The sequence below is a fragment of the Falco punctatus genome (assembly GCF_963210335.1).
Source record: "Falco punctatus genome assembly, chromosome: 1".
Lineage (NCBI taxonomy): Eukaryota > Metazoa > Chordata > Aves > Falconiformes > Falconidae > Falco > Falco punctatus.
In genome coordinates, this window is record NC_137580.1 from 74,337,568 (window position 1) to 74,358,434 (window position 20,867).

The 20,867-nt window shown below is 36.4% G+C and overlaps 1 protein-coding gene across 3 annotated transcripts in view; it reads right to left on the minus strand.

The window, feature by feature from the left end:
• Window positions 1–201: 201 nt before the first annotated feature.
• Window positions 202–20,867, minus strand: part of CCSER1 (coiled-coil serine rich protein 1) — a 722,600-nt gene continuing 701,934 nt past the window's right edge. Inside the window, exon 10 of one of the 3 annotated variants that reach the window (XM_080369418.1) lies at window positions 202–13,402. In XM_080369418.1, the coding sequence (XP_080225544.1) occupies window positions 12,917–13,402 (486 nt within the window). In that variant the 3' untranslated portion in view covers window positions 202–12,916. The remainder of the gene's footprint in view (window positions 13,403–20,867) is intronic. The other 2 variants (XM_080369420.1, XM_080369422.1) reach the window with 2 other exon arrangements.

Consider the following 20,867-nt stretch of genomic DNA (forward strand, 5'->3'; position numbering starts at 1 on the left):
AAGTGAGAACGCAGAATTCTGGAAAGAAAAGGCTAGCTATTGTTTAGGTGCTTTTCTCTCACATATCAGTGTCCAGAAGTCACTGTCCTTCTAACTACTTTTGAACCACACCACAAACATCTGCATTTTCTGAAGACTTTAACGTCTCTCATACACACACCAACCACAGAGGAAGCTCTTTTGAATTATCCTTCACATCAAAGGTCACTGAAAGGAGAGATGCTTCCCCAGTTATTTAACTATCAGATGGCTAGGCCTTCAATACATTTTTTCATTATAATTTCTTAGCGAGACCCTGTGATGGTAGCAGACTTTGGCTAAAACTTTTCAACAAGTCAAGGAAGGGGCAGCTTCACAAAGAAGGAGGCCAAAGCAACGATCTGTGGGCACATCTGTTGGTGTAACAACCCTGTCCTCCTTCCAGAGTTTCTTCTGTTCCTCCAATCAGAACAGAAATAAAAGTCACTAAAAAATACTCCCAGCATTTCCAAAGGAAAAAAAAAAAAAAAAAACTCAGCAGGTCGCTGGGTCTGGGATATTCCTTTACTGAACGTAAAGTCAAGGTGACAGTGTAATGATTGTACATACAGTCGTAATGTGCTTGGCCCTCTCCCCCCACAGTCTATACGGGCCAAACCATACGTTACTCTTCTTTGAAGGCAATCAGAGCCCTGTGTTTCTAGATTTTCCCAAGGAATTTCAACAAAACAGGTGCAGAGACAGTACCAGCTAGCCTGGCTCCCCCAAGCGTCTAATCAACAGCCCAATAAGTTTTCTGTAACAACTGACATTAGAAAATGTATTATTCAGAGGGAATTACAATCAAACAAGGCAGATGGTCAAAGTGGAGAGTGGGATGGGGAAAGAGAGCTGGGGTTCAATGAAACAATTTCACAAAGCTGGCACGGAAATAAAATACCAAAGTCTTGAGGGATCAAGATGAATGTTATGTAACTGCTAAGAAATAACGGTAGGATACTCACAACTTAAGGAAACTAAATCCATATATAAAAGACCTCTATCATTACTACAAAGGGGAAGGGCAAGGAGTTTCTGAGCAGACAGTTCATCCTTAGAAAAAAAAAAAAGTGTCAAGAATCATGGTCACTGAGCCACCACTGCCTGTGAGACCTACAAGGGGAAGTTCTTTTGCAAGGCATAACATAACCTGGTAGGGTTTTTCAGGTTGTTTCAAACAGATACACCAGAACCAGTTAGGAATTTTATCTTTGGAGTCTGCCTTTCAACTCAGGATCCTTGTAGCAAAGTCAGAGCTGTCAAAGTCCCAGTGGAATTTATGTGGAAGTGTAAAACACTTCACGAAAAGGAACCCAGTTACTTTGCAGGATTTGTTGCCTTTATCATTCCATCAGTTTTTCCACTAGTCACAAGTTGAAAGGTGTTTCACAGCAAAAAAAAGTTTTTTTATCTTGCTTTCATTATTTCTGTAACAAAGTATAAGGTTTTTAGGAAATGGAGACGGTCAGTATCTAGAACTGCTGTCTCCCAGTCCATGCAAATTGCATTGCCACAGCAGTACAATTCAGTGTTACAGTTCCAAGACTCAAGCTCTTGAAGTTAGGTTGCTCCCACTATATATTGCTGTTTTCTAACGCCTTTATGCATCAGACAAAAAGCAACAGTGTACACACACGTTCTGGTTCTGGCTCAGAGAGAGTTAATTTTCTCCTCAGTAGCTGGTGCAGTGCTGTGTTTTGGGTTTGGTGTGAAAGCACTGCTGACAACACACGGGTGGGTTTGGTTGCTGCTGGGTGAGGGTCAGACCCAGTCAAGGGTTTTTCAGTTTCTTGGGTCCTGCCAGTAAGAGGGCTGGGGGGGGCACGGGGAGCTGGGAGGGGACACAGCCAGGACCCAAACTAGCCAAAGGGATATTCCATACCATACAATGTCATGGTCAGCATATAAACCTGGGAGAAGAAGAAGAAAGGGGGAGGACGTTCAGGGTTATGGTGTTTGTCTTCCCAAGTAACTGTTACACATGATGGAGCCCTGCTGGCTGGTCTTAAACCACAACAACGTTGTTGAATAATACTGCATTTTGTGGATGTACTTATATTTTTAGAGTTATCAGAACTTAAAGCATTATAAATAACAATACGTACCAAACAACAAGGAATTACTTTGTGGTCTGCTGAATATTTCACTCTGAGTAACCAGTAGGTTTTAAGGTATTTATGTGATAAGGAATAGATGCCTGCCCTACTGTTTCACAAAAGATGAGAATAATTTACAGGGAAGTAAGGAAAAACATATAACATGTAACCATGACAAAATTTTTCCAGGAACTTTACAGACTATCACCATGAAAAGACTAAGCTGCCCATCATTTTGTACGCAGGCAAGCTTCATAGAAGTGTTGCCACATAAGAAAACTTAGCTCCCAAACACTGTATAATCTTTGAAAATTTCAAAGAAACTTCCTCTTCCTTGCACTTGCATCTAATTTGATGTTCCTTCAACTTCATTGACTAGAAGGCTGATAATACAGTAACTTAAACTCACAGAAAAATATCAGTCTTCTGTACAGGTATGGACTAACACTGTTGTAGATTAAAAATTATTCTTCTACTGATATAATAATAAATGTATTTGAGTTTTATTTTTTCCTTGTAGGATACATATATATGTATGCATGCAAGTAAAATAACCTATTAAGTTTCATACTCCTACAAGGCACCCAAATACTAGAAAGAATTATTATGTACACCACTGAAATGGAGCAGCTATTGAACAGTGTATTGCAACACTAAGAAACAGCTTAGAATAGGACATATATTTTTAACAGTATTACTGACAGAGTAGTAGACATCCAAGCAGTGTGAAATGAGCTACAGCCATGTCTACATGCAGAATTAGAGACTTTCAAAATTGGGACTAAAAATGGTATACTGCTTGTCATGAAAAAAAAAAACCAAAAAACCCATAAGACAAATAAACCCACTGGACTAAGAATGCAGCCCATAGGAATTATTTACATGCAGGAATAAGTTGAAGTAGAACTTCGCTGGCCACTAGACTATCATTTATGACAGGACTAAAATTCACTTTAGTCTTCACTCTTCTTTTATTAATAGAGCACTGTTAGTGATGGCAAATATTTTATAGCCTTACGAATATGATTATTTCTTCTATATTTGAATCAAAGTAATATTAATGCTTTTGGGCTTTGAAGGTCAAGGCACTCATTTAGATATGGTACAAGGAAAATGAAGCAAAGTGGAAGAGTGTTTTATAACACCCTGACTTGAAAAGCTGTGATGGACAATACACGAACATGCACATAATATAAGCAAAAGAATACAGCAGAATGAGAAGTGGAAGAGAAGAAAAAAATCAAATTAGGCCTAATTTTAATTATGGAAATTACTATTTTCACACCAAGAACAAGTGGGAAGTGGAGTAGGGAACTGAGAATCGTGGATGCAAAATTACTTTGATAGTCAGGAAATTGTGTGATAAGGAATTTGCAAAATACAAGGCAGAAAGAAAATATTTTTTTCCTGCAACACAGTAGAATTTTATGTACCCTTTTGACTGTGTAAAAAGTTCTGAAGAGGTGTTTGTACTTAATTATTACCACAGTATCAAATAGTTTCAATCTACAGTTCTCATCAAGTGATTAAAGAGCCTAGGGAAAAAATAACCACAGAAGCACAAAATGGTCGGGGTTTGGAAGGGCCCTCTGGAGATCATCCAGTCCATCCCTCGGCTGAAGCAGGTTCACCCAGACCAGGTTGCACAGAATTGCATCCAGGTGGGTTTTGAATGTCTCCAGAGAAGGAGACTCCACAGCCTCTCTGGGCAGCCTGTGCCAGGGCTCTGTCACCCTCAAGGTAAAGAAATTTTTCCTCATGCTCAGAAGGAATATGCAACACAAACTGCATTGCAGTTTGTGCCCGTTACCCCTTGCCCCATTGCTGGGCACCACTGAAAAGAGCTTGACCCCATCCTCTTGGCACTCACCCTTAAGACGTTTGTAGACATTGAGGACATCCTCTCAGTCTTCTCTTCTCCAGGCTACACAGGCCCAGCTCCCTCAGCCCTTCCTCAGAAGGGGGATGCTCCAGTCCCCCCCATCGCCCTCGCAGCCTCCGCTGGGCCCTCTCCAGCCATCTCCTGTCTCTCTTGACCTGGGGAGCCCAGAACTGGACCCAGTACTCCAGGTGCGGCCTCACCAGGGCAGAGTAGAGGGGGAGGACAGCCCTCCTTGACCTGCTAGCCATGCTTCTCCTGATGCACCCCAGGGTGATCCCATTGGCTCACTTGGCCACCAGGGCACCTGACTCATATAAGTCTTCTGATTGCGACAGATTGCTAACAGCATTAAGTCGTGAAAGTATTTGAGTTTACTGAAGTGCAACATGTAAATCACCAACAAAAGTATGAAAACAAGTCAAAGAAGTGTAAGCTATTTCAAAGAAAACAATGCAGGCTTATCATAGAATAACATAGGATTTTTATTAACCAATTCTCTTTTGGCAGAAATGAAAGAAAAACTCTAAGAGCCCTTTATGTTCACTTCAAATATGGAAATATCTGAATGTGCACCTCTACAGTAAGGTTTAAAATAAAAATTCTGTATACATATTCAAAAAAATATTTAATTTTTTCCATCAAACATAGAAGTAAAAATAATGCCAACTAGAAACAGGAACAAATGTGTATTAAATAATACTAACAGAATCCCATAGCACTGTTTTATGAACTGCCTCCTCAAAGTAACCCATAGAAATCATATCCCTGGTAATCTGATTAAAAAAACAACAGAATGCTGCTTGATATTCTTCAGAGACAACAGTGTTTGTATCCAAAGGCTATGCATTTTTTTTTTAGTCAGTGCACAAAGATTGAATTTGAAACAATCAGGTTCTTATTGCACACAAGTTACAAAACCTCAAAAGAATTAAAAAAAAAAAAAAAGAATAAAAAAGGAAAAAATCAGAAGACATGGGGTACTGTAATACTAAAATCAAATGTCAGGGTTGTGCCTTCAACATTTTAAAATACTAAGTAATACTTGCCTGTTAAATAGGAATTTAACTCATTTATGGCTTTGTAGAGTAAAACCACTAAAAACACCCATGAACTTATCCAGTCAGAACTTAAGATATTTTTTACAGCTTTCTTTTCAGGACATAACTGGAGTTAGGCACCTTGGAGCAAATATCTTCACTATTGTAAATTATGTTCCAAGCTGGTTTTTAAGTTGCCTTTTTCAGTGCCTTATCACTTAGATAAAATATTCTTGTGTTTTGGGTTTTTTTGTTGTTGTTGTTTTTAAATTTAAGTTACCATCTCAATATCAAAGTTAAATCCTGGACTAGAGTATGTTCAGTGAAAAAGCTTTCCATTGCCTCATATAGAACTGTACTCTTCTCAATACTTTTCAATGGTGCATTATTTATACTTAAGCTTCAAGTTAATATTTTCCTCCTTTTTTCATCTTTGTTATACTTTTAAAGCCTCTAATTCAAGTAATCTGTATGGTATTGCCAATTACATTTAAAAAATTGTTTTCAACAGTATATAACAACTGGCCTTGCAGTGTAGTGCTATTGAAATTAAATGGATATTTAGCAGCATACAATACAAAAATCAATGTTTCATTAGTATTTCAATGTTTATAGTGGCCAGTAGTTTTAAAAAAATTACCATCCTGAACAGCAAGATACTCATAAACAAGTACACAATGAGAAAATGATCAGATATAATGTCTAATTTTAATATAAAAAGCAGAACACTTCCATTAAAAAAAAATATGCCTAAAGCTCTCTAATGGCCTTTGTCAATATTAAGCACCATGTACAACTTTCAAAAATAGGCAGAGTTGGCCTAATTTTAATCCTCCTCAAATCATTTTGAATTTTACATAGGCCAAACTGGAGAGGTATTTGTGTAAAAGTTTTCTCACAAGAAACATGGTCCCTCATTGGAAAGGAAAACCATTTAACAACCCCACTTAATTGCAGCTGTTGATGTAGGGTGTGAGCCATGACTGTCTCCAGTTTTCCTTATTGTTTAGAGGATGCCAATACCTAGTGTAAAGGCATTAGAATGCTTGCATGAAATACAATTATACAAACCTACTTCAGGTAGTTAGACTATGCAAAGGTCAAGGCTTTACGGATATATTTTATTTTTTTTTGTCTGAATTGTTTCTGCATTGCAATGCAATTGTGTTGTTCTGTTCACACATCCTTCAGATAAAGATAACACCCTGGTAATAAAAAAAGATGTAAATTCACCCAGGTGAATTTATCAGGTGCTGCTTGATCAAAATATCAAAGCACCCTTATCCATACTTTGTGGTGTTACATGATCATTTTATCCCATTTCTTATTATTCCAAGAGATTTATTTTACAAATTTTACTTCAGTGTATTTCACATAAAATGGCTGTGCAGCACCACTCCCAGAACAGAAGAAGAGCTATCAATCTGTCACCCTTTACCCTTCCATTAGATTTTTCCCAGCTACAAAAAAACTGTTCTCCGCATACACAGGTTTTTATATACCGTCCATCCTCTTAAACAACATCAGATGCATGCATCACTAATTAAGGACTTTTAATTGCTTATATTCTCCTTGTAATATTAACCATCTCTACACACAATCTGTAGAGTATATAAAAAAAATTTTTATGTTTTCTGCACTGTTAACCATGGGAAAGAAATATAGATTTTTTTGAAAAAAGTAATGATGTGGAGAACAAAGCCTGATAGTATAGCTGGGCAAGGGACTTGAGTAGGAATGCTGTTTCTTACCTCTTCTACTTATCTGGGGGTTTTGAAGAGTATTTATATGTAGATATAAGTAAAAATACTTTTTATACATCATACCTTTCAAACAACAAATATGAATGAAATTGCTTATGTTAGAAAAAATATTCATTTGTTACCTTGTCAGAGAAGCGGGATTTGATTGTTTTACTTTGATGGGACTGTTCACAAGCTTAAAGTTAAGAAGAAATTTCTGAACCCTGTTGAAATCTACTTAAGGTAACAAAAAAAATACAAGCTAATTTGTAGTTCATATTAAGCCTTCACATAAAGTGCATTGACATAGTGGAAAATCAAAATAAATTAAAATTCTACGACTACTGTTGATATACATTTAAAAACTACCCTATTAAGCCCTTTTCAATGCAATGAAAGCAGGCTTAAATCAGGCAATGCATTTGTTTATACAGGTGCTTAAGTAAGTTTGTCAGTCTTTTGGGGTTGATGTATATCAGCTGTAACCACAACACATCAACAGAGCTGGAGCCTTCAGTTAGGAAGCAGAATTTTTTCTGTGATGTACTGCTTGCTGTTCTAGCAGCAGTACAACAGTTCTGGGAGAAAATATTAAATATTATAATGATCAGAGATTACAAAAATCCAGTGGAGCCTTCTTAAAGCAGAATGACACTATGGCGCAACCTGTCTACATAACCAGCACAAGTCCATACCTAAAGGGAATGTTTCTGAAATCCAGAGAGAAACACTAAGGGTCACTATACAAAATAGGAGGAGATATTCTTTGCATGCTAGAAAGATGTTCTCAGTGGAGCAGTTTCTGCTTTATAACCTCTATAGGGTTTTGGAAAGCTGGCTGATATGATGCTGCATCCATCAGATCCTTACAAATCTTTCATAGTTAAGAACAATCAGAATAGATATTCCACCCCCAGGAATCATATAGGGACCTTCAAGTAAGTTTATAGTTGCCCTGCTTTTCATAGGACCAGGATTACCTCTGCAGAAATCCTCAACAGTCCTCCATTTGTGTTTCAAGTACAGGACTGAGGGCAAAAGGACCCATAACTAGGGTAATGATTTACTGGTAATGAAGGTAACAAAAATGGCACATCCAAAAATATTTCACAGCTGTACAAAATGCAAATGACAGCTGTGGCTACAAATTCTCTCAGATTTATAGGACATTTATGCTAACAAAAGTTATTTTTTTTCTTTTATTTGGATACAGAGAGATATTTTAACTGTATTTTAAAATAAAATTAACCACAAAAAAGTTTTTAAATACTTCAATATGTTCCTTTACTATTAACTTTGCAGCAACAGAAAATCCTTGAAGATAATTACATCCAGACAGTTCCCCTAGACTGAAATTACACTGCAAATCTCAAGCTCCTCAGAGAGGACAGATATCTAGTGTCTTTTATACTAGGAGTTAGTATGATATGCATCACACTGGATACACTCTCACAACCTGGACAGATTGTCAGTGAGGACACAAGATCCACACAGAGAGAGTTTACTAGGTTAAAAACAGCACATGGCATTTTTATCTTTAAAAAAATAAATATGAGCAAGATATGTTCTGCAGCTGCTGAAATTTCCAAATGATCTTAGAAGTGCCTTACAGAGGATGTTACAGTAAACTCCTTTTAAAGGCAGTCACGGCCTGCATGATTTGAGTATGTTCTCCTGAGAGATCTCTGCCAACTTCTTGCTAACTAGAAAACACTAAAATAGATCCTAGAAATGCTGCTGTGTGTTTCTCCAAGCTGGGAAAACACCTCCACCATTACTTTCAATGTACTTTCTCACTCCGTACTGCCTGGCTTATGTGGAACAAGCTTCAAACAGTAAATTCTCCTCCAGAAAAAAAAAAAAAAAAATAAATCACCAGTAGCAAGAGTGGAAAAAAGAGGGCATAGGACATATTTCATTAATGCACTCAGATACAGTATGCTTTCGAACCACTACAAACATCTGTAAGAGGACTCCTCTGGATTTTTTTCTCCAGGTAGTTATTTTAAAGTTTTGTTAGAGGTCACTTTTACTCTACTGGACTTCATTTATGATGTGCATAGATGTACGAAGAGTCCTGCATGGATTTTTTTTTAAATTATTTTTATTTTTATTGTTAATGTGAAGGGGAAAAAAAAAGAACATTCACTATAGATTGTATGGCATTTTTGCTAGATTAAATCTTTTCTTGTCTTTTCTGTAAACCAGGAGAAATTTCTGATTTCAGAGGTCTCCTGTGTATAAACTGAGACTAATTGGATTAAAGGCCACACCAGGTGACTTAACTCAGTATATTCTGATTGAAGTCAGTGTTACATCAATCATCAAACCAGTGGAGATATGGCACAACAGTTATGGCATATAAACTACAGTATTGACTCGTAAATAGCCTTTTTTTTTTTTTTTTTTTTTTTTTTTAGTTTGGAGAATATACTGTGTATTTAACAGTATAAAGTGAATCAGCACAGACAGAAATCACTACTTCCATACTGGCTTTTAGGAAAGGAAAAAATATAAACTTTTAGGCAGTTACTGCAATGAACTTGTAGGACAAACATGAATATCCTAGGTAAGCTTTCCAATGCTTATCTAAACCTCATGTGAACATCTTAGTCTGGATATAGTCTCTTTAAAAATTTCCAGAAAAAAAGACATGTAAGGAAAGTCCTTCTAACATTCATGTGGATGCGTGTATTTTGGAATGAAACGCAATGAAGTTAAATAAAACAGTCTGGATTGAAAAAAAGGAATCCATTCTGGCTGTTTCATTTTAGGTATAGAGGGTCAGACCATCTCGAAAAGGTGGCAGAAATTTATGTCGCTGCATGCTTTCAGATGTCGGTAAATAGTCTAAATAAAGAAGAGGCTTGTAGTAATACTTATCCCTCTGGTATGCACCAGTACACAGCTTGAACTTCATTCACGTGTACAAGGTATACCAAAAAAAACATTTCCACTGCTCTGAAAGCCAAATATAATAACAGTACTGGACAAGTTTTCCTTCCATCTTAATGATTTGTGACCAGGGTTGGCCCTAGCATGTTACTGTATCTTATAAACACATCTTGTAGAAGTATTCTGGTAAGCAAAATAAGGGTAAGCCTAGAGATGATATACTCTTTCAGGTGTGGCTCTATTAAATTACTAAAAAATATTTAGGACACAGTTCTAATGTTTCTTTTGACCAGTGATTGTTCGAAAAAATGGGACATTGCTTCAAATGGGAACAGCTTTTCTTTGGGGATTTCCTCCTTCTTAAAATGCCCTCTAACACCCTAAAAGATACAGAAGTAACAAGAAGTAATTTTCAGTAGAAATTTTACAGTTATGCTTTGTTATACAGAAACATATTTTAAAAAAAGGAAAAAAGGTACATCTGTGGAAAAAATAATAAGTGCCTTTTCCCCCTGGTGTCATGTCTTTGGATATGTACAGCCTTGGAGAAATGTATAAATCATTTTATACATGGAACTCTTAAAAAACTAGAGATTTTTAGTACAAAGGAATCAATTCACTGCAAGAATGCCCACATGCTGTTGTTTTATGATTTACTATATACACAAGAGGATCAAATGAAGGACCTCTGTTTTAAAGTTACTGCTGTACTGTACATTAACATGTGGCTAATACCCTTCTCCAGGTGAGATTTACACTCAGTATTACAAATGACATAACAATGCTGAAAATACTGATATAAAACAGATTCAAGATGACATTTTAAAAATATCCCTCACTTTAATTGAACTGTTTTCTCCAGGTTTTTTTAAGTATCAGCTTTATAAAAGATTCTCCAAGAAAATAGTAGCATTTAAAATGTTCTTTTTGAAATGTATAGATGGATTTTTTTAATAAAGTGTAATCCAAAAGTCTATTATTCCAGGACAAAAAACAACTACAGATTCAGCACATAAGTTAAAATTGTAGAGTTTTTTTGTTGGGGTGGGGTTTTTTTTTTTGTTTTATCTTTTGTTTGTTGTGGTTTTTTTTAATGTAGTATAGTGCATTTGTATCCTGGAAAAAAATCTCCTTGATTACTGTGTATGTTAATTTATTTACAGATCTTAAATATAATTGCATACATCAACATTTGAGATGAGCAAGACTAAAATGTATTGTAAGAACCAACTGTCCTTTCAATCTACCGTGACTTCATGAGATTGCTCAGTAGTAATGTGATTCTGAGTAGTGAAATTCTGTTACTACTATTTTTAACTTTTTTGGTAGCCTTTAAACTATGAGTTTCAATTCAGGACTGGGAGTCTTGAATACCCATAGTTAATTCGGTCAAGCTGTGTTTGTGATTTTTGCACATTCTGTTTTGGCAGTAGCAAAGCACACACAACCATGAAGAAGTTTGGCAAATGTTTGTCTTGGTTCTTATGTATCCAGCTCTGGATACACAAAATTACCACTACAGAATATTTAGACAAAACCTGCTCTCTTCAACATCAGATAATGTCATAAAATTTGCTCTAACCAAATTAAAGCCATCAATAAATAGAATCCTGAAAGTTTATGCTGCTGAAATTACTTTGCAGAATATCTGCCAAGCTCCTAGTTTATTTTTTTCTTAATCTAACCAACCCTTGTATTAATCCAAATATTAAGTAGTTAAGCAGATATATTTAACATTAGGTAGATTTTGTGTGATTGATTAATTTTATATGCCCTATGTGATTTACCTTTTAAAAGTTACAGCATTTTTTTTTTTGGTGGCTACAGAAGCTTCATTTTTCATTATAAGCTACTTCAGTAAAGTCACATCAGTTTGGTTCTTTGTGTGATGCTCCTTTGTCTTTCATTATTAAATCACCAGTTAAAGACAGAGGTGACTTGTCTCAGATCTGTCTCAATTGTATTTAAGCCACATTATTTATAATCTACTAACTATATATCCTATTATCATTCAAACAGATTACCCTCCATCAGAGTCATTGTAAACTAAGTGTCATGTTCAGTATAAGTGACATGTTTAGAGTAAATTGACTGAGATGCCTGTTTTCAAGCCCTCTGAAAGGGAAAAACAGGATCTTTTGCTACTGACAAGTCTACAAGTTCTATGGTGTGATTAGATGATTTCATATTCCTATGAAACCAGTATGCTACATGTCAGGCAGCATTAGATTAATCTCACTGGTGTGTAATATGTCAGGACCAGTAAACCCACTGACATGGTATAAACCAGGTCGTTAAGTGCATATGATACAGTCTACAGAAATTATGACTTACACAGGTAATTTGGACTGGGTAATAAGACAATTTCTCTCACTTTAGTCTTCCACCCATTTTTGGTTTGGGAAGTGAAATGAAATTATATGATGCATTACATAGCATAGAATGTCACATTGTGTCATGAGCGATACAGTGCCTGTACAGCACAAACATCACCACAACTTGACATGCCCCCATGGAAAAAAACCAAACAGTCAAACAAATGTAGCTAAATAAAGGTGGGGAGAGGGAAGAGAAGGTTGAGGCACCAAGCTGACATCCTTAATTTGGGACCCAATTACTGACTCAAATACCCAGAAAGCCTCTATGATCCTTGCTGTAGAGGAAAATCAGTCAATTCCTCTACCTGTGGCACGAGGCATTAATAAAGTACATACAGCAAGAAGTGGTAATACACCTCTACAGGTGAGCAAATTTCATTGTATTAAAAAAAGTGTAAAAAGAGGGTCCTCAAAGATTTCTGACTCCTTATTTCCCTAGTCTCTATGAAATTCAAGAGGGTTTACTAATTACTTGTCTATTCATTCCTCACATCTACTTTAACAGTAACATTATTAAACATACACAGTATTATTTAAGATCACCTTCTAGAACTTCAGAGAATGATAGTGGCTTATAGAGGGGGAAAAAAATATTTAGCCAATTTTGGATTAGCAATGCCAGCCAAATGGTCCCATTTATTATACCCATTATGACTTCTGCATGACAAATCAATCTAGTTACCTGACAACCTAGTTCATCCTTTTGTGACAGTCCCAGATGAGAAAGTATGGAACCTACAGACAATGTTAATTTTTTACTTTATTTTTTCTCAGGTAGCAGCAGATGAAAACTGAAGACTGATCTCTAGGTGAGTTTATGTTCCTCTTTAATCAACTCTCCTTCCATGGAAAGAATACAAGCACCTGGTTACCCATCTTGTTGACCTAAAGTCTGTAGCTCTGCTGTGTGTAAATTGTGGTGAAGGAAAACATTTTTTCTGCTGTACATGTGTAAAGAGATGGGCCCCCTTGGAGGCTGTCCGAGTCTGCCTGTGAAAGTGGTGTGCTGCCGAGGTACAGCAGTTTGGTCTTTTGGAGCTCCTGAGAACATTGGGTAGCTGTCTGTCTTGGATGCTGGCTTTGCTGTACTTGGTACCGTGGTGGCCAAACCGTTCTGGGTGACCTCTGAAGAGAGGGCTTCGTATGTGCCTCTAGTGTGCTTGATGACTTCCACGATCTCCTTCTCTTTTAGGAGGTTGCTCAGACACAAATTAGACAGCTGACAGCTCTTGCTTTCATAGGCCATTGCTTGGTTGCCTGAGGAGTATCTAAAAGGGTCCTCGATGGGAGTATGTGCTGACTTTCTGTCCCTTGTGCTGAGATTTTGGCTCACCATTCTGTTTGGATATGTAGCCTAGGGAAACAAAACAAAAAAAGTATTAGTAGCAGAACACAGCAGGAAAATGGTGTAGGAAAAAGCACTCCTCACTACAGATGTACAGCACATGTGGCTGGCAGATTCAAATGAAAGCCGAAGCTCAAATTTGTTAAAACTCTCAAAGCACTGCTAGCATAAAATAGGAGTATTGTTCATTCATATTTAACAGAACTAATATTGAAAACTACTTATTACAGGTAATGATTTGGACATTTTTTTTAAAAATAGTTTAAATCAAAGGAAGTGTTGTGGGCTTTTTCCAGAACATAATAAATGGATAAATAGCTTCCATGAATTGTAAGCAGATTTTCAGAAACATGATGAAAAAATAAGAGTTTTGATTGCAGAGAGTTCAACACTTAATTCTCTCAAATACTTATAAAATTTAAACATCTTTTGTGAATATCTTCGTGCCTCAGTTAGGCTCAGAACATGCTCAATTTTCGTTGTCCCTTGAATCTAGGTGTTCTGTTGTGTACTTACAGTTAAATACATGCCAAAATGCTCTGCCAGAGCAGAGCAATAATTTTATTTCAGCTGCCTGGAAGAAATACAGTGTAAGAAGGATTCCAGCATGTTAGCAACTTTTGATGCTGTTTCAGCATGCATGCATTTGTATTTGTTTAAATAAGAAGAATTTATCTGTATATGGCAAGCCAGATGACTGCATACACTTAGTCTGCCGCTTCATTTTGTCCTCCACAGAACACCTGGCTGGGGAAGAGATGATGGGGCTGTGGGATCTTCTCTCACACATTTTAAATATATACTTTCAATGTATAAAGTAAAATAAAGTGTTAAGGGGAAAATGCTAATACAGTCAAAGCAGAGTTGTGCCTGTTCCACGACTGACTGTATGAGGTAGCTTCTAGAGGTGATGTGCAGGAACTGAGATCACAAGATGTGCTTGTGGCTGAGGAATGGCCTCAAGCTGTGAATGTTCAGAAGGCTGGTCCCTAGAGGAACTCGAGCTTTGAGCCTACATGGCTTCATAAGAAATCTTCATCTCTTTACATATTGGTACAAAACTTATATAATACAAATTTGCCCAATTAGAATTAAATACCTGAGAGCTGTATGAAAGTTTCAAAAGCTGTTGACGTAACCTACTTTACCGTATTTGGATGCGTTCCACTACCTTCTCCAGATACATTGCCATACAATGTTTCAAGGAAATCTTTACCTTACGTTGCAATCAGTGCAGCTTTGAATTTATTTTTTTCTTCTTTAACTAGTCAGATTACAGTAACTAAGAGGCAGTTATGTGAAGGATTATAATAGAATCAATTGTACCTTATTTTAAAATTTATTTTGGAATACACATTTGCCCTTGTTTTATCACTGTCACACTTTCCCAGGTACTGGTTAAAGCATGTGGGTAATTTGCAACAAAAATCCAATTTTACTCCGGATAGGTTTTCTGCAACAGAACTCTGAAACGACATAGTAGCAGCTTCGTGACATTTACATTGCTACATGGGCTCTGACATTGCAGAACAAAGCTGAGAAAATCAAAAATTATCCCAAGCCTTACAACAGTACTTCGCTAAAAACTTTTCAGGATGTTTCCATGATTCCATAGGAAACTTTTATATATTGTTTCAGGACAATCCACATCACTTCACACACATTTCTATTTTAAGCAACACAGAAGAATGATACAGTCAGTATTCACAGCCTACATCCTTTCTTTTAGCATAGGCAGGCTAATGGTCATGCTTCTATGCAGATCCATACACAGGTTTGGATACAAGTACTGCAGTGCATTTTAGGCATCAGAGATGGCATTTTCAAAAATTATTAGTACTGGAGTAACATTTCCCCCATTTAATTCAGTGTTGAATGCACCCAGACTCACAAACAGGAGTAGAACACTTCTGGAAAACATAATTTAAGTTTTTATGTCTGCAGAACATAGAGGTATTTATGTATTTCTATGCCAATAAATAAAATCTTCCTACTGGGACAAGACAGTCAGATTCAATGTTCTGCCAAAAATCCCTGCATTTGTTCTAAGGGAATGGTTCTGGAGTTATCATATGTCACCCTATGCCCTTTGACAACCTAAAGACTGATATCATAGAACTGAGAGGAACTTAATGATGGGACATCTAGTCTATTCGATACTTCTGGTTGGGATCAGTTCATCCCTGTGTTGTTCCTGACATACTTTTTCTAACAAGTTGTGAAGCACATTCATCAACATAATCTGTACAGCCTCCTCTTCCACTCTTCCACTACATTACTTCTAGGAAAGGTCTTTTTAATGTATAAACCAAATCTTCTGTCTGCAAGTCTATTCTTTCTCTCTCCTTCTTCCATGGAAATGAGGAAAGAATTGCTGTTTGACCTCTGAATACCCGTTTCTGTCTTTGAAGAACGCTGTCAAGCTACCCCTTAATCTCCTCTGATCTAGAATAAAAAATATCACATTGATATTTTCTCATAGGACTCATCTTCTGGACTCTTTGAGTCATTCACCCTTGTCTTCTATATAGATACTTTACAGGAATTCCACATTTTTTCTTGAAACAGATTATCCAAGAGTATAGTACTTAAGGTAATCTCCTACCACTATGAAGCAGAAGCAGCACTATTAATCCTATGAAGGACTTCTTCACCTGTTTCTTTTTAATTCACTCCAACATGAGGTTAGTAATTTTCTTTGGAAACAGCATGAAATTGTTCACTCATGTTCATTTCATTGTCCACAATAGTTCCAAGATTTTTGTTCTACAAAATTATTACTACATTGTTCAGCTAATTATTATTACATAGACATAATTCCTCATTCGCCCGTGTTGAATTTAATAATTTTTTTCTCTGATTTTTTCTCTCATGTATTAGGATCATTCTGAATTCTGGTTTTATCCCTTAATATCTTTTCCATCCCACCCAATTTCATGTAAACTGTAGATTTAGTAAGAATATTCTCTAGTCCACAATCCAGGTAGTAAATTAATAGTATCAAACACTATCAAACCCTACTTACTATAGCCTTCTGTTTTAACACTGGGCCATGGGTAAGTGATTTCCAAGAACAGTTTTCCAGTTTAGTCTGTATTTGTTTAATTTCATCTGCATAGTATGTTTATCAGACAGTATCAAAAGCCTTACTAGAAGCAAGAAATCTGATATCTAAAGCTTTTCTTCTAGCCAGAAAGCCTGTTACTGTGCTGTTGAATGAAATTAGATTGGTTTGGCAATTTATTTGATTTCTAATCCATGTTGGCTCTTGTTCATTTAATTTTCTTCTATTTGCTTATAGTTTGTTTGATTGTTTGCCTCAAGTTTTTGTCTAAGAAGTGAAGTTAAACTAACAGAAACCTTATAATATATTTAAGGTGAATCATGACGTCTTCCAACACTCTACAAAAACAGACACTGATACTGCACTCTGATCAGTAATAAATAAATACACCTCAGATCTTTTCATAGTGGTAAACACTGCTCAGTAGGAAGTCTAGGAATTAAGAACTGTTTCTTGTCTTACACCAGTTATTAAAGTGCCAATGAAACATGTAATTTATCTGTTTAGTCAGTAACTATCCTTGTTATTCTCTTCATTCAGTGAGATTATTCAGTCATAAGCAGCATGAAGTGAATAATCCGAGTTTAAACATGTTGCTGCAGACCTTTGTAGCCTTGGCTACAGAGACCACTTCCAACAAGAAGCATGACCATTGCTGGAGGTCTTGGATACAAGCTGTCGTAAAAGCCTTGAGAATGGTTTCACCGTTACCTTCCTCTCTTGAAATTGAATAAAAAATAAAAACTTGTAGGAAAAAAATCTTATGAAACAAATTATACCAACAAGGTAGGTGTTAAAGTAAATACAGAACAATCTACTGCTTTTGAAAATGAAAAGTGCAGAAGCAAGTACAAAGTAAGGCATATTGCTGAAACTGGCTACCAGTTAAAGGTACAAGGCATGATTACATTATTTTTTTTATATTGCCTTTTTAACTTGATCTTGATGAAATGCTCTGTTTTGAATATGTGGAACCGTGGTGTTCCTTTGCTCTTCCTAATCAAGGTTATATTTCACACAGAATATTTTCATTTTAGAAAACACATGCTGGGTTTGTAGGTCTCAAGATGCTTGCTTCTGGTTGCTGGCCAGTGTGGTGAGACAGTGTGTGTATATATATGATGAAATATTTAATTATATATATATATATATATATATATATATGATGAGGGAAAGGCCCTAATTTTGTGAAGCTGTAACTTGCTGAAATTCCCCTTCTATTGAATAATTAAACAAAAAACGGGTGGTGACAAATTAAGAGCTAATTTACCTAGATTTTAAAACATCAATAGAAATGTAGAATATGCCATCAGTATTCTAAGGCATTGGTATGACCCTGTCTCCAGCAATAAGACACAGGTGGTAAACAAGGAAAGACAGACTCACTCTATGAGATGCATAGTTAGACACCAAATGAGCAGAGATTTTAAAAGAAACACTGCCAAAAAAGCAATACTATCATTGCTATCTATGACACATTACTGAAGAATAACTTCTGATCAGGAAAAGAGAGAATAGTGGTCAGATGGGAGTCAACAGCAACAAGATATCCTTCCCCCCACCCCTGCCCCAGTAACATTATTCTCCCCCCAAAATATTATCAATAAAAAGTCCAATGCTGATTTGAATTTCATGCAAGTTTTTTTGCTGTCATTCAAACATTTTTATGAAAATCACAACATACAGAATTTTAAATAATTGCATTTTGTTGTTCATTTGCTGAGTTCAGATAGTTTAGCCTGAAAGAATGTAGTCCAACCAAGTTTTCTTACTGGCCCATTTTACAGTTATTTAGAATTGTCATCATCTGTTCAAAATAAGAAAAATATCCCAGAATGAAACGCTCAAAGGTGAAAAACACACATGCAGCACCAACAAGAAAGATACTTTGGAGAAACTCAAACCTTTCTTTTTAACCTACTTCTGCTTATCTTCCTGTAAATGTTTCAAGCTAGATTTTCTGCAGTGGACTCCTAGGTATACCAATTGCATGCTATGAGTGCTATATGTGAGCAAGCAAAGCCACAATCCCAATGCATCTGTTTGCCAATTTGAAGGCTGAGTCCTTATCCAAAGCCGAAGGTGGCTTCATGCCAGTCATGTTCCAGCCTAGCCCAGAGCAGCTGCAGGGCTGCTGTAAACTGCTGCTTGGCAGTGCTCCAAGGAGCTGATCTGCCAGCTGGTGCCTGCTGAAGCAAAAAATCCATTCATCTCTTTCCCTTTTATTTTTCAGCAGCTCAGCTAGAACCAACAACTTCTCTGCCCCAGAAATCCCAAAATGCTACCCTACAGTACGCCTAACTGTGGACCCAGGAAATGGGCTGTAATTAGGATGCAAATGTGGCTCTGAAATTTCTTTCAAAAATAGCCCATTTTAAATATATGGAGAGAAAAAAAGCAGCCTCCTTTGTTCTTTCAAATATGTCTTAAAAGTTCAAGAGAACATCTGGATTTGAATTTCCTGATCAGCTTAAGTACAATAAAAGTGCATGTTTTCTTGCTTCTATTTCTCAAAAAGAAAAAAAAAAAAAAAAAAAAGAGAGAAAAAAAGAAAAAGTATTTCTATTAAAATCTGATTGGCTGTAAAATTGTGATAGGTTTGTATCATGATCATTGGTGATTTAAGGTACATGAATTTCTAAATACAAAATTTAGAAAGATCTAAATATTTTCAGTTTGATTATTCCACACTGGTGCTAAATACATCAAGATTGAACCAAAAACGGAAACTTAATATTCTTAAAATATTTCTTCCATTATTTTTTTTGAGAGTTCCTCTTTTTGACTGTCAGTCTGGCAATTTTTTCTTATATTCAGAAAAAAATCCCCCAAACCCCTCAATGACCCACTTTAAAGTAATGAAAACTGACTACTCTTACAGAAAGCTCCAGAATGGAACATGCTATTAAAACCACACTGCAGCCATTCATCACTTTACATTTTCAAACCCAATGAGTGAAATACGACAAGTTTTAACAACAAGACAATACTGCTGCAGGACATTTGAAAATGGATATTGTTGCTGACTGTCTTGTGATAAAGTACTGATATAAAATGATAGAAAAAGACATGAGTTACAAAAACACCCCAAAAAGGGTGCAGATATTTAAGACGCCTGTGCCCAGAGGCATCTTGGAGTCTTAGATGACTATAATGCAATTCTGCCAAGTAGAACAACTTTCTTAAATGCGTCATTCTGACAGCTGGCATAGAGAATAAACCCAAACAAAACACTCTCTCACCAGTGTACCCTGACAACCAACTAACAATGGCATATTCAAAGAACACGGTTTTACCATCCCAAAGGATTTTTGCTTTCAGGGGTGTTAATGGAAGCACACCCTAGAGAGAATGACTATTCTGACAGAAACCTGAAGACTTTCTGGATTCCCTCAAGTTCTCTACCACTTAACTATTTTGTGTTTGTGAGTACATGATAATGTAAAATGTGTTCTCCAATGTAGTATTAACTATAAAGCCCAGCATAGCTCACTTGGCCCTTGTCAGGTCTCAGCTGGACTGAAGCATCTTCTACAGAACTGCCTCCATTTGCAGCCTAGCCCAGAATTCATAAAATGTAAAGCAATGTAAAGAACTCCAGAAAGAAAACAAGGTGCTATAGCTCTATATTTCTTCAAAGGATGGAAAGGATGAAGCCCTGCATCATGCATTTGAATTTATATCCCTTCAGATGCTTTTCACAGTTCTGACAGTTATTATATAAGTGCAGATCTAATTTACCAAAACACAGGTTAACCCAGTACTTTGGTATGCCACATTTGTCACTATGTCAGCTCCTTAATTTCTACACCTCCTCACTTTTGTGCTTACCAACTTCCAGCTTAAAGATGATCCAGTACAAAATGTAATTTAGCTGCAGCATGTAATTGTTCTTCATCCAAGTCTCCTAAAAAGCACTCACTCTTACTGATTTCAGTAACACCTGAGAGTAGCTTTTACAACCCAGATCTGTACTTATTGATCAACTGATGCTGCCTTCTGGCAACATGCGACACGTGAAAGAAAGAAAGTCCAGTGTGGCAAAATAAGGCATGGACTAGTATCAGCAGGTTATGGGTAAGAACCAGCTGCTTATCAATTTGCAAGCTGTCATCTATTACAAAATGAATGCAATCAACATAAATCAGAAACATTTCCCTTTCTGCCCTTCGAATACCTTTATTTGCTTACTGAAAGCAAAAAATTATGACACACCAAAATGCATCCCTCTTCCCCATAATGCCCTTTTAACCAACAGGCCAGCTGAATACAAGTGAACTACAGCAGTGAACTAATGTCCTAACAGGATTTTATGGTAGTGGTTATACAGTGTGACAGAGGGCTTAAATAAGATATTAATCTTCTCATAGCATAGAATGATCTTTGAAAAATTTCATTTATGTAATTAAC